This window comes from Falco biarmicus, chromosome 7, assembly GCF_023638135.1.
Source record: "Falco biarmicus isolate bFalBia1 chromosome 7, bFalBia1.pri, whole genome shotgun sequence".
NCBI classification, from domain to species: Eukaryota; Metazoa; Chordata; class Aves; order Falconiformes; family Falconidae; genus Falco; species Falco biarmicus.
In genome coordinates, this window is record NC_079294.1 from 61,968,189 (window position 1) to 61,982,939 (window position 14,751).

At 47.6% G+C, this 14,751-nt stretch overlaps 1 protein-coding gene across 5 annotated transcripts in view; it reads left to right on the top strand.

Moving 5' to 3' along the window:
- Positions 1-14,751, top strand: part of NTRK3 (neurotrophic receptor tyrosine kinase 3) — a 233,977-nt gene that overhangs the window by 29,598 nt on the left and 189,628 nt on the right. For all 5 annotated transcript variants that reach the window (XR_008823080.1, XR_008823081.1, XM_056346662.1 and 2 more), the window contains exons 2-3: positions 5,301-5,375; positions 6,714-6,785. Coding sequence is in view for 3 of the 5 variants with exons in the window: in XM_056346662.1 (XP_056202637.1) it covers positions 5,301-5,375; positions 6,714-6,785 (147 nt within the window). In the remaining 2 variants the exon portion in view is untranslated. The remainder of the gene's footprint in view (positions 1-5,300; positions 5,376-6,713; positions 6,786-14,751) is intronic.

The window sequence follows — 14,751 nt, forward strand, 5'->3', positions numbered from 1 at the left end:
TTGGGTAGCATGTGTGTACACATGCTATATAATACTTGTTGCTTATTGAGTGCCTTTTTTAGTTATTGACCACAGTGCTTGAAAAGCTGAGAGAGATTCGATAAATATTATCATTGTTGTATGAGGAGGGTGAAGGAAGGCCAGACACATTAAGTAGCCTCAAGCTCATCACTTGGTAAATTGGAATAAGAGGCTGTTTTTCACCTCTGCCTCAGGCATGTGGGACACAATAAACCTGGCTGTGTTTAATCCCAGTGGATATTCTAGTCTCCTTGCTGCATTGGCCCTGAAGGGGAGCACGCATTACTGTGCAGGCTTGCTGCGTGCTATCAAGAAGGTGATGCCAGCCTGTGCTGTCGAACAGCTCCTTGCACGATGCATTTCTGGGAGTGAAAGGAGCCATCATTTCCACAGGGTTGGTGGTTACCAGTCCCCTTCCAGCAAGTGGGGCAAGCTCCTGGCACTTCTGGAGACCAGCTGACAATTTGGTCAACAAGACTGCTGATGTCTGTGTGACGCAGGGGCAAGATACCTGCCACCTTACTGGCTTCACACGGTGCCTAGGGATTTGAAGTGAGAAGTGATGCTCACGAGCTGCAGAGCTGATAAACAGGGCTTCATGCTTCACAAGGTTGCTAGCAACTGGGACACAGCATGCGTGCTGTGGACTGACCATTGGTTTAACTGCAGCAGTTTATAAGGCTTTCAACAAGTTGTAAAGGTGTGTCTGTGAGTACGTGGAGGCTGAGATATGGTGCAGGGCTGGCCTCCTAAAGTTAGCTTTTGTCAGGATAAACCCCATTTCTTCCTTTGGAAAGGTAACCAATTTCCTCAGCAAAGAGATGACTTTGTGGTGAGAGGTTAATATGATGCTGCATTACATCAGAAGTGGTCTGTTTTTCCTGGAGAAGACACAGTATAGCCCAGCTATTGTAGGTGAAGAGCTGGATAATGGAGGAGTGGTGGTGGGAAGTGTTGAAAGAGGAGATAACCGCTGAGCTTTCTTGGAGGTGTTGGCTTCTGCTTTTGTTGAGTATAATGGCACTAAAGGCAGGAGTGTGCTCAGAGGCTTCCCTGCTGGCACAGTGCTGGGGCTGTGGGAACACAAAATGGGGTGAGGATGGCCAAGGGGAAGAGCTGCAGTAGCAAAACCAAGAGTGAGTCTGTAATGCAAAGTGGGGTGATTGCAAATGTGGGTGTAATGGGGCTTTTGCTGCCAGCTAAGAAATCATGTCAGTTGGTAACAAGCTGGTGGATAGAAATGCTTGGTGCAGTGCTTTGATTACAGAGTGAAAACAAGCCTCCAGGCTGATGGGGTTGTTGGAAAGGTCAGTGTGATCTCAGGCAGCACGTCATGGTGTTTCCAGTGTAGCTGGGGAGTTGTTCATGCTGTTATACAAGTGAGACCTGGAGACTGCTCTGTGTTTTTGGTCACCCTTATTCAAGAAAAAGGGACTTAAAAGCTGATGAAGAAAATAGAAAGCCATTTTCTATTATGGTATCTATCCCAGTGGTCCTTCTTGCATAGGTCACCAAGTGCGAGCATCAGTTGTGCTGGGTCTGAAACCAGAAGCAAAATAATTTCGCTACCAGGACTCTGAGCAGTATATCTGCATCACTTCTGGGATTTGAGTTAGTATCTCTTCAAGGCACTTGAGACAATTAGCTTTGCACTTCGCTGCTTGGTACAGACATGCTGCCTTAGAGCTGGCCTCACGTAACCTACAAATGATAGCTGGGTGGGTCTGGCTCTTGCTTGTAAAGGAGGGAGGAAGAAATGCCAGGAAAGAAAAAGAGCTGCTTAAGCAAAGATAATTTCGACACAAGAGGAAATGGATGTAAAATGCTTGGAGTATATTTGGGTCAGAAATGAGAAGAGGAGGGGAGTTCTGGGGCAGTGTTTCAGTCTCAGCTGGGAGGGCAAAGCCCTAGCTACACCTAAGGTAGACTTTGATCGGTCTGTAGGAGGCATGGTATAATGGCAGCTCTGCAGCGCAAGGAGACCTGGACCAGCAGTACTCCCCAAACAGGCAAGAAGTATGAGAAGGAAGTGAGTATTTAGGCAAACGGCCCCTTCACTCCACACCACCCCCCACCCCCCCACCCCCCCCCCCCGAAGCGAGCAGTCTCATCTGTGTCTGCGATGCATCTCGTATGGTCTCAATTAGAAGTTGGAAATGAGTCTAGGTGGATGTGCATGGTGAGCACTTCAGGATTTAAGTATGGTTTTGGGCTTGAAACTGTTGCATCTTGCAGAAGAGCAGCTTACCTTAGTAATAACTGAGGAATGCCACAGGAATATATAGAGATGCTTGCAGGGAGGAGGGAGTAACCCACTGACTAATTCATACCTCAATGCCTGATTGCACAGACCAGGGCAGGGCAGGGAGCTGTCACGTCTGTATTTGGTGTGAACCCAGCACCCGTGTTCCTGCTGGGTTAATGAACCGAGGCAGAGGAGAAGGGAAGGGCTCAGTCTTCAACAGCCTTTGGGAGGACGTAAGATTTCTAGGGTAAACAGAATCCTGGAAGGAAAAGAGGAGCAGCTAGTTGAGATGCTGAACGACATGAAGAGGGACTTAAGTTTTAGGGGTGAAGTTTCTTTGCTTGTTTGGTTTGCTTTCCTGTGCAACCACTGCCAATTTTAAAATCACAGCTTGACTCCTTGAGCTTTCAGAGTAAGATGTGTTTCTGTTTCGTTTTTAAAGTGGATTCAGATGAACCCAGCCAGCACAGTTACATATTCTTTCCAAAGAAGTAGGGAAACAAAGAAAATGGTTTTCCTGGTGTATTTTTGAGGTGCCTGTGAACCAAGACTGATTTGTTGCTTCTAGGAGCAAGGGTGCAACTCCAGCTACGTTGAAAAATCACAGAAAAAAAGAAAGCCATTTCCTGAAGTCCCTGAGAAGGGAAATGTCTGTGTAGCTTAAAGGACTTAAAGTCCCTTGCTGACCTGTGCACCTAATTCAAGATTAAGCTGTTTCCCTGTATGGCACTCTACATAAAAGCAGCTGCTGGGATGGGGGATTATCCTGTATGTAAATGTCTGTGTATGTATGTATTTATTTCCACTGTTGTTTCTCTTGTCTATCACTTTGTAGGTGTTGTGTGTCTGTTAAATAACATGCCAAAACATATCTGGCTCAGGAACCTCATGGGCTTCATTTGGGATGGTAGAACACAGGTCGTGGAGTTGTATTTACAGTCTAGTGTAATGTGACTTCTGAGGGGGCTTGGCTGTAGGGCCCCCCCAGGACCCCTGTACCTCAGTGCTGAGTCATCAGAAAGTCATGCCTGTGCATGTCACTGGGAACAAGCTAGGGTCTTTTTTCTGCCTCTTCTAAAATGCTGCCCACATGGCTTTGAGTGTCAGGTCAAAAATAACCTTGACTTTTTTTAGCAAACACAATCAATAAAACAAGAGCCAATCTGGCTGCCACCTCTTTCCCAGCTGTGGTTGCTCCATAGCTCTGGGCTGCTCCATCCCTCCCTGAAGGTCATTGCTTGGATGCTGTAACTTCAGCATGACCTGGTGGTAAATGCACATTATCCCGTTTTTGCTTCTTTCCACATTCTTCCTATTGGAGGACCTCTTTTGTGTGTGTGTATGAGTTGAAGATGGGAAATGTCTTCAATGTGTTTCTAGCCTTGCTCAGTCCTGCAGTCTTGTGGCCCAGGACCTAAACTCACAGTCCTGCCCTGTCTCAGAAGGGTTTCAGCGAGCTGTGGGATCTCTTGACTGACTCCTCCCAGTCTGTGTTTTGTTCTGCAAGTGTTCGCGGGGGCCTTAGATGTTGGCAGGGAATATGAAATAGCTATAATAATGTCCTTTTTCTCATTCTGTCTGGGACGCAGGTGATTCAAGCCAATGAGCAGGTCATTGAGGATGAACTGTAACTTTCACTGTCGTGTAGCAACCAGTTGGGAGCTTATGCTGCATCCTTACATTAACCCCTTTGGGTGTGTAGATAATTATGAGACATGTGGGAAGCAGAGGTGACTCTTGCAGGTCTCTGCTTTTCTTGGATCTGCATGGTGAGACTGCAGAAATACGTTTAGATTTAGTCCAGGCTTTGTATTTTCCTTTCTTGGTGGTGTCTGGGATATGGCTTAAATAGGTCCATATAGCTCTGTCACACTGATTCATTTGTTCTTGTGCAAGCACAAGGTGTAATGAATGCTGGAGGAGGAACTTGTGGCCCCTGTGACTGTTCTAGAAGTGGTCAAAGTTCCCTCTCCTGCTTACTTGCCCCCTGGACCACCACGTGGGGTCCTGCAATGTTCTTGCCTAGAATCATAGGATGGTTCTCAGTGCTGGCTTATCACCCCAACCCTGCATCACTTGGAACTGTTTCCCCTCTCCAGGGCCAAGTTCAAAGCCAACTATTGCATCAAGGCAGATTGTGAGCTTGGGTGCACATGTTCATAAACTTAAAAGTTGGGCTTCTTTCACATGTTGTCTAAGAGGATCAGCCAGAAGTGTTTTCCCCCTCTCAGTTCACCTTTGAAAGAGGACCACCTCCACCTGCTCCCCAGCAAAGAACCTCTTGAAAATGTTTGTGCTTTCTGGTGGGAGTATGTCTGAGTTTAATCTGGGAGAAAGACTGAACTGGCCGAGGACTGAGCTTCCTCCCCACGACGCAGCATTGCAGCTTGTTAGCAGAAGCCCACGGCCACAGCCAGCTGGCCACACTGCTGCCAGCATTGCTCCTGTGCTGCCTGTAACAGGGGACCCTGTTCTCTGGGGCTGTTGTTCTGTCACTTTCCCCTGGCTCTAATATTTATCGAATAACGATCCTGCAGTGACAGATCTATTTCTGGGCTTGTTCTCTATAACATACCTGCCAGAGTGCCCCCAGGCGACTCAGGAATTTATAATAAAGGCATGGTTTCCAAACTAAGTTTGTTGCTCTCCTGCCAACAAAGGCTAGGACCCTGTGTATCCACCCCAGTAAGACTGGATAAATATGACTTTTCTTTTTTTTCCTATTTAGGCCCTAATTTTTTGTTGAGAGGTTTTGTGTTTCTGTATTCACTCCTTTTGTGTGAGCTGTATCAACTGTGTCTTTGTTTCATAAATGTGTGCGGTGAGGTACAGAGAGCAAAGATGTTAATGGCTTGGTTGCACGTTCTGTGCCTGAAGCTGTGGGTAAAACACTGTTGTTTGGCTTTTCCAAAATGTTGGGAAAACGGAATGGGGCAGGGTGGTATGGCATGACACACTCTCTCGGTGTGCTGTCCCCTGCATGGGCAGAGTGACCATCTCGTGCAGCAGCTGAGCCTTTCCTTCTTCTCCGCAGACACATAGAGAACTGGAAGAATTTGCAGACGCTGAATGCTGTTGACATGGAGCTGTACACGGGACTCCAGAGGCTGTGAGTATGTCCTGTGTGTCGGGGAGGAGAAGAGCAATGGGCAGCCCCTTCCTTCCAGCAGAGAGCTGTGCTTCCCTCCATCTGCAGTCTCCATGCCGCAGTGTTCGGAGCCTGTTTAAGCTACTGGCTCTACTGTGTTTTGCTATGAGACTCTGCAGAGTGCTTTTTGGTCCTTGCTGGGTCTGTGAGAAGGAAGATTGCTAGCTCCTGACAGTTCTGCCAGCACACATCAACCCTGACCTCTCCCCTGCTGTTCTGGTTCTGGGCTTGTGTGTTGTTCTGACTCATTTCAGCCCCACAATGCAAAATTCCAGCTGTCTCCACTGATCCTTCATTGCTGGGCTGTTGGTCCTCATTTAGTGCAATTGCCATCATGGTGGTGCTGCACAGTAAGGTAATCGCGTCTTCCTGCACAGCACTCTGAGCACCAGGAGAGGTCAACTGTGTGCGTCATGGAGGGGAAACTGAGGTCCATGAGATTGACAGCTCTTGCTAGGTGCTTGGGAAGCCTGGCCAAGCAAGAATACCACTCAATTCCCCCTCCTGCATCCTCCTGGAGCTGGGAGTGCCCTGAGTGCTGCTTGTGTGAGATGCAGTGTTGTTCAGACTTAATCGGAGACTTTGCTAATCTGTTTCCCTGGGAGCTTTGCATTAGGTACAGCTTGTGTGTGGGTTGGAGGAGAGGTGTACGTTGCTGAGCACTCAATATCTAAACCCCAGAAAGCTGTACTTCTAACACACATAACCCTTGTAAGCAGGCTGGCTGCTGTTCTCATCTCACCTAAAAAAGCATCAGTGGAGTCAGGCATACACTTGTTCGCAGCAGATATTGATAAATCCTGGTCATAGTGCTGACAGAACTTCTCCAAAACAGGGTGGGAAGAGGCTTCCCCCTCAACGTCCATAATTCCCTAGGCAAAATACTCACCCCTCCTTAACAGAGCTGCAAGCAGAAAGGTTTTTCTTGGGTTTGAGGGAGGGGAGATGGCGGTGCTGGGTGTTAAGTTTGCTGTGGGAGCAGGCAGTGCTGCTTGTGGAGATGGAGGGAGAGGAGAGGAGCAGGAGATGCTCTGGGCCACCCCAGCAAGCCTTGGTGAATGTGGGGGGAGATTCTTGTCCAGCAGCTGCTCTGTGCTGAGCCTGTGCTGTCACCGTATCAGATGAAGCTGAAAAGCCCAATTTCCTCTTTGCTTGTAGCTCATAGAGGCTGTCTAGGGAGAGATGTGCCTCCTGGGGCGGGGAATCGAGGGCTCCCAGTGCACTTCAGATGCTGAGTGCAGGGTTTTAGAGCAGTTGTCTGCCTTGACTCCATTGCTGCCCTTCTGCATCTCTTTACAGGACAATCAGGAACTCAGGACTACGAAACATCCAGCCACGCGCCTTTGCCAAGAACCCTCACCTGCGCTACATGTGAGTGCCAATGGCTTCTCTCCTTTTCCCTCTGCTCCCTGTGGGAAGGTGATCCCTGGAATGGATCTCCAAAGTGCCTGTCGGGCAGAGCAATGGGGAAAGGGAGGGAGAGGTGGTAAAGGACAGGAAAAGGAACAGCGGATATGCAGGGAAGCATGATGTGACACAGGATGGGGTGAGCTCCCACTGGGCAGCTGATGGGGTTTGGTTTCTAGTCCTGCCCTGGCTTTGATCGCTGCTCTAACCATCGCTTGCATCATTAGCAGCCTTGCGGTGGCTGGTGCACATTTCCCTTTCTGCAGAGTTCGGGGGGCAGCCACACGCCTCACCACACAGCTGGAGCCTGCCCTGCTCATTAGCTTTTAACCAAAGGATGCTTTTCTGGCACAAATCCTGGGGCACGGGGCTGTCAGCTTTGGGCCTAATTATTAACTTCTTAAACTGGTGTCTGCAGCAGGCCTGGGGTAGGGCTGTTTTGTGCTGGAGAGGCTGGAGTCCTGTTATCATGGGACATTGCACAAGTGTCCAGCTGCTGGGGCATCATTAGCCAGTGGGTATGGTGTTGTCTTGGGGACGTTCCACATCCTTGAGGCTAAGGGCACTGATTTCTCTTCTAGATATGCATTTACCTTTCCCAAGGCAATAAAGAAAAGCCTGGATTTCAGGCTGGTGTGCCAGGCCCTCCATGGGCTTGAAATAGCTCATCAAAGTGACTGTGTCTGAGATCAAACCCCTCTCTGCTCTGGTATAGCTATAAAAGGAGTAAAGGGGCTGGTGAGAGGCCTTGGCCGTGGGCATGAGTTGATGGGCTGGGTGGAGAGTGTGTGTATCCCTGCTTTTTGGAAACCAGCGTTAGTGGCTTCTTCCATGAAAAACAGTCGTAGTGCACATCTGTTTGAGTCTGCAGATGCGTGTGGCCATCGATATGGGCGTGCTGCTGGCGGAGGGAGATAGATGTGACCTGCAGAGCAGGATAGATTTGTCTTTTGATGTCTGCTCAGAGATGATGTGAACTGAAAAACCCCAAAAGCTTCCTTTTTGGAAAACCAGTTACAGTTGCTAAGTGACGGTAAAGTACTTGCTAAATAGGAGATCTGCCGTACCAAAGGGCATGAATAGTTGTGAAGAAGCACTGAGCTTGTGTGTTTTGTCATAATAAACCTTCCTTAATGCTGACCACTGGGAATTTCCTGATTTCTGTGCTTTGTTATTTTGATTTGTAGTGTTTGTTTTGTGTGTTTTTGTAGTTTTTTTACTGAGAAATGTCTCTCTGAAGACCTCTCCCACTTGATTATTTTTTTTTGGGGGTGGTGGTGGGGTGTTTGTCAATTGTGCAGTTGCTGTTTATGTATCCAGCAGATAAAATGTATAACATTTGATTCCTGATTAAATTAGTTTGGATGTTGTAGTTTAGAAGGCCATGTATGCTTGTTTTGAGGCTGAATGTGGTGTTAATATGTACACATGCGATTGTTGCTGCTTTTTCCAAAAGTGTTTGGTTTTGTCTTTTGAGATTACTTTTGAGATTGGAAAAAAACCCACATCCATCTTGTGTCAAGAGTTAAGGTTGGTATGTGGTGATGAAATATGTGTTTGTTTACTGCTTGGGTCATGTAAGATTGATCATGTTCTTAACATCTTTCTTTCCTTGCTTTTTGAAGCTTGAGGCAGTAAGTATATTATTTGGTTAGTGTTTTCTAGTGGGTTTTGATGCTGTTCCTGGGAGCTGGCAACGTGGATGTTTGCAGGGTTGATGTCCCCCTTGGTGGATACTGGGCACCCAGGGATGGAGACCTGGTGCTTGCAGGGATGGTGGTTCCCTCCTGTTCCCCAGAGGCTCCTGGGCCATGGTGCTGCTGCTCCCTTGCAGCCAGGCTGCTTTTTCTGGAGTGGCTCTGGAGGCTTTGCATAGCCTGGCAGGTACCTGGTGCCACCCGGGGCCCCTCCATGGCTGTGGCACTGTGCAAGTGCACCGGGGTGCCTCCTCGGCTCCTCTACAGCTGCTGCCTCCTGGGAAGCTTGGCTCGCCAAAGGCCTGACATTTTCTGCAGCCGCTGCACGTAGGAGCCAGGGATAAAAGGATTAATGGAAATGTCACTCTGCTGTAAGTCTTGGCCTGCTGTAACCAGGTACAGTAGCTGACAGGAGCAAGGGATACTGTCCCAATCCCCTTGCAGTAGGGCTGGCTGCAGCTGGGTACGGGGCTGGGGACCATCGGATGGTGTGCTTAAGCTTGTTGAGTTCCTGCTATGTGTTATTGCTGCTGCTCTGGTTTTTCTTCTCCTTTGCTGGCTGTTTGGACAGTTGCAGGTGGACTTGAGTCTATAAGATGGCAAAATGTGTCTCATAAATGACGGAGGGGTTTCACTGCCAGGAGGGGTTGGCACAAGATGGTGGGGATGGTGAGCTGGACCTTTGCAGGGTGTTACAAGCTAGGTCTGAGCAGCAGCAGGCATTTTTCCACGTGAAGCTCATGTACAAATTGTAAAGACTCAGAAGCTGTTCCCTGCTCCCCATCCTGGGTTAAATCTCAGCCTCCTGCTGAAGTGAGTTTTTTTCCCCAGTGCCTTTCATCAAGGTTTCCTCCTCTCAGATGGGCCAGATAGCTCTGTCTTCTCCCAGCAACTTCTATTTCTGGCCCTTCCTCTGTGCACATGTTTGTCTTCAGACCCCAGCTGTGCAATCACAAGCAGATAACTTATCACAGCTCTAATTGCAGGAGCTCAGGTTTGTGGGGGTTTAAGATAGTGGTTCTGGATGAAGTTTGGCTTGTTCCCCTTCCTCCCGCCCCCCCCCCCCCCCCCCCCCCCCCCCCACCCCCCTTCCCCATCACAGAATCAGGGAGGAAAAGCGAGAGACTTATGAAGGGGCTTTTCAGCATTCAGCTGCCTGAGTGGTAGGCTTCAAAGTGCTGCCTGGCAGGGTCATGCCTGTCCTTTAAGTTTTGAAATTAGCTGTATAAGGGGGTTAAGGCCAACCTAATCAGTGGAGGAGCAGTGAGTGACTGGAAGGCAGAGGTGTACATCTAGCAATAACTTTGTGTATTCTTCTTGAATGAGGAGAGTTAGGGCTCCATGTCTTCTCTGATCGCCGGTGTTGTGAAGCCTATCACTGCTATGCAGGCAATTAATCCAAAATATAACAGTAGGTTTTGTAATGTGGAACTACCTCTTCTGCTGGCAGTTAGGCTGAGGCAGTTAACTCTTTCCAGAACAAGTACTGGCTAGATGTTGAATGGGGATGGTTGTGGGTCTGGTCGAAGCTGGTTAGCATCCAGTGTCATTTTATGCCCTCACTGAGGTCGTCTTGCTGGGCAAAGTTGCACTGGTGTGTTCCTGGTCCTGTGTCTGTGCAGCTTTGACAGCCCTTTGGCTAATGTAGGGATGGTCCTAGAGAGCACCATGCATTGGATGCAAGGACCAGCAGGTCTAGGCTGTGGAAAACTGAGCCTTTGTAGCCAAGATTTGTGGAAGTCAGTGTTAGCAGGTGAACGCAGGAAATGTTTGGTGTTGACAGAAAACCTCAGTCTTTGGCTTGAGGCTGTACAAGAAAACTGTGGGGTGATATGGTCCCTACATTTGAGACATGTAAACCCTCTGAATACATATTCACTATGTCGCTGTGTTTAGCACAGCTTGTTGAGGAAAGTCTTGCACGCTCTCACTCTCTATCATTTTCCTAATAACACTGGAATGCTTTGGCCAGTTTATTTGAACTTGATAAAGGATTGCAAGTCATGGGGATATCAAGTTCCCGCTCATATCATAAAACAGGCAGAGGAACAGTAAAGCGAGGTTGTTTGAGTGCCTTGTGGGGAAGAATACAACATTATCACATTCCTCATTAGGTACTGGGAAGTCCACAGGCGAGCTCAGCTTCACAGCGCACCAGGAATCCGTGCATGGGAGAGAGGACAGGACCTGTTTGCTGCTGGCCAAAGCATCCAGCTTTTGCTGGCTGTGGGACAGTAGAGCTGTGCATGTGGGAGAACAGACTCCCACCAGGTTGTGCCTAGAGCTAGACAAGCTGACATTTGCAGTACATGAGTCTCCCCTTTACTGGGAAGCGGGTGCTTAGGAGACTGATTCCCTCTAAATGATTTCTTGGGCGGCTGTGTACTCAGCCAGCCAGTCAGGAGGCACTGCCTTTTATTTGCAGAGGGTAATTGTGCACACCTTATTTACTGTGTAGTAAAGAAAACAAATTAAGGCTGTGTAATTATACAGACAGGCACACTTTTAAATAAGGCTTAAGTAGTCAGATTTCTATTTAGAAAATTAATAATTGCCATTTCTGTCTGCATTCATAGGCTCTTCTTAAACTGTCTTCTGGAGGTTTATACATGCTTTAAATTGGTTTGTGGGCTGGTCAAGACACAGCTCCTGTCAATGAGCTCACTCTCAGCCCTGCCCGCCAGAGTAAGGATGGCATGGGCGATCAAGCTGTCTCTTCCAGGGGTCTTAAAGATGGAGACCCTGGAGTGGTTTGTGCGGAGTGTAACAGCTTTTTGAATATGGTATGGTCAGATCACCTTCTGCTCCATAGGCATTTTTGTGTGATCCTGCCAGTCTTTTTCTCCCAAAGTTGAGGGTTGGGGAAGGTCTAGAAGGTGCTGGCAGGAATGTGCAGGGATCTGCTTTGCCTGGTGAAAGACTGAGCTGGCTGATCTATGGGCTTGTTGTCACAGGCAAACTTGAGCTGTGATTAATCAGAGCTTCCCAGAACCTCCTCTGTAGGTTGTGTTGTTTACTGAGCATGGAGTTAGCTTCAGTGTCCTGGCTGGGTTCACAGCAGTTGTGCAGTGTCATATGAACTGTTGCCCTGGTATTGGATGTGGTTTGTAGCTTTGATGTGGGAATTCCCAGAGATGTGTTATGGTTTTAGGCTTTGATAGGAAAGAAGCTGGGCTGCATCCCCTGAGAACTGAGGTAGCTGAGGCAGCACAAGGTTGGTGAGTTGCTCTCTGCCCTCTTCAGTGCTGTTTCAGGACAGCACTTGAAGCCCTCCAGCAACTGAGACCCATGCACTTTCAAAGGGCTGCAGGCAACTGTCGTGCAAGGCTGGCAAGGTTCACCTCCTTTGCTCTGTGTGTCTGGGAGCTTGATCGAGACCTTACACTAAATAAAGAAATAAACAAAATATCAGATGCTGAATTATTGCAAGTATAACACTGTTCCCTCTAAGTCATGTCTTGAGGGTCATTTTCCCCTGCTTTGTAGTTAATGATCTATTGCCTTGCTCTGAAAGAGTCATTCTTATATACGCAGCAGGGTTAAACTCTTGCTCTCTTCCCATAACCAGCTCCAGGCCCTGTGGCTGTCTGCAGTCCTCCACTTGATTCTGGATGTCCTGTTACCCTTCCTCCCCCTCCCTGATTATTTCTCCCTGCTTTGTCCTTTCGTCACTGTGCTGCTGTCATACCTATCCCAGCAGTCTTCTCCTAACCCAAACTGTCATGTGTTAATTGCTTCTGATTTCCTGTCCATACTCTCGAGTCAGTGCAGCCTAATAAGTCTGCATGTGAGACAGGACACAATAGATGACTATATGTAAGTTCTTAGCTCACTGGGAGGGTGAAGTAAAATGCATCTACCTAAGCCCCCTCCTTGATAATTTAACTTGGTTTATTTTGCATTTGTAAAGGGCTAAATAGGAACTGAATTTCTCCATGAATATAGGCAAAATAGCTATGAGAAGAATTTAAAGGGCACTTTAATTTCCACTGGGTGAATGTTCCTTTACTATCCCTAATCAGGCAGGCAGCTTGGGTACCCTTTGACTTCCATTTGTACTCTAAGGATGTTCCTGCTGCAGCCTCTTCTAGGGGCAAACTTCTGTGCTGTGATTTACTTGGGGAAGCATTTCTCTGCCATGTGTCTCTAGTTATTATATAAAATGCTGGGCATGCTTATAGAGCAGTCACTAAAATAAACAGCAGTAACATCTCCTCTGTTTCCCTTAACTTTCCTGTCCTGCCCCCCATCTGCTTTGTTCCCTTGGATGCCAGTGTAGGGCAGGTCCTTGCTGATATGCTAATCAGTAGTAGTGGTGTGATGGCATGTTTATTCCCAGTTGTTACCGCAGGTGACTGATAAGCAGTTAACTGCAGCATTTCCTTTTTCTGTAGCCGGCAGAGGTAGGTCCTGCGTTTTACCAGGCATTGTGCGCAAGGCCAGAGGAGAGACCATTTCCCTGCAGGACTGTGGCTTTCCTTCAGGCTGGGTTGAAATCATTTGACCTGCATTCAGAGGGCTGGGTAACTAATTCCTGGCTTCAGGCTGCTTTGCTCTGCTGTGAAGAAGGTTTAATGTGTTGTAGTAGGAGGCGGAGTGGCGAGTTTGTGACTGATGTACTCTAGTGGGGCGTGAGAAGGAAAGTTTTTAACTCAAGCACTGTGCACCTTATGGCAAGACTTGTCCTGCCTCAGTTCCTCATTGGAAAACCTGGAATAATAACATATATTTTCTCTGCTCTTATTTGATCTATTTGCAGCGTAACACTTTGTATGGTTTCTAGTGAAACCTGGCCTTGAATTGTGGGATGCTGTTGCAATGTAAGATGAGTTATAATAATGCTATCATAAATGTTCGTTGCCGGGTTGGATTCTTAGGTTATAACTATCACTCTGGTACCTGGCTCTCAGGATTTTGCTTTGTCTCTCCTTTCTTTCTTTGAAATGTTGAGATGTTCTATCTAGCTGCGCTGTGTGTCTATTAGAGTTACTTCCCATTCTGAAGTTTGATCAATTGTCTTTTGGCAGATGTGTGAAATGGGCAATGGTGGTTTTACAAAGGTCCTGTTTTTTTCCCATCCACTCTTTAAAAAAGATTGCAGACAATGCTGGGGATGTTTTGAATGAGTCTGTTCCTACGTGGGGCTATGTGTATGTGGGTCTTTTTATAAGGCTTGTTTCAGGATTGGGGTAAAATGTGAACCTGAGATAAGTTGAGGTTTTGTGGGGACTCATCCTCTGTGACACAGTCCTTGCTGTTCAGCAATGGCCTGATGGATATCTTGTTGTGAGCTTCCCTTCAAGGAGAGGCCAAACGTTCCTCTTGGATGTGATCCTAAAGATGAGGTGTAATTTTGTCTTGGTTAAACGTCACTGCATCTCTTGAGATCAGCAGTACAGAATGAGCTGATTTCTGGAGATTTGGGCATAAGAAGGACCGGATCTTGTTCCTAGGCTTCTGAGGTCACTGTGGCATGGAGGTACTCCAGAAACAGCTTCTGGCTGTCCCTTTTGCTTGTTCCCCAGAACTTGTGGCTCAGCTGATTACATGTGGTACATGGCACATCTTACCCGCTTGTGCCAGTATCAGAGCTGCTGCACTAGGAGGAGGACCTTCCCCAAGAGGGACCTGAGGACATGCAAACCTGCTTGAAAGTTGCTGGGGGAGAGAGTGAACAATCACGGTAGGATGAGTGAAAGTTAAGTGACTGCACAAGTTATGTCAGCTGGGATTTTTCTTTCCATGATACTGGTTTACTAACAGTATGATTGCAGGACTGTTTTTCAGTTTTTGATGTCCGGGCAATAAGCACCAGGGCAGAAAAATAGAAACAGTAAAATCGTATATTATTTGAGCAATTAGATACGACATGGCATGAATGATGGGACATTAATTCATGATGGTGTGTGACTAGGCAAGAATTTAAATGTCATAAGTTAGGCAGTTGTGTGTTTTATTGGAATGATAAAATATTATTGGAAAACTAGGCGAGGGGGTGGAGTTTCCGACTAACCCCCTCCCGTCGTTTGTATTTGTGAAGGGGTGAGCTGTGAATTATGTCAGATGCAAGAGACTGTGGGATAGTTCCAAGGCTGCCAGTGGGGGCCAGAAGTTTGCCTTCCCCAGGAGCTGTGGGTTAGCTGTATCAGTAGACTGGCTGGTGACTGAGGATGAGTGACTGAGGTTTCACGCCTGCTGCCTCCAGCCTGCCGTGGGGCCAGGCCTGGCTTCCC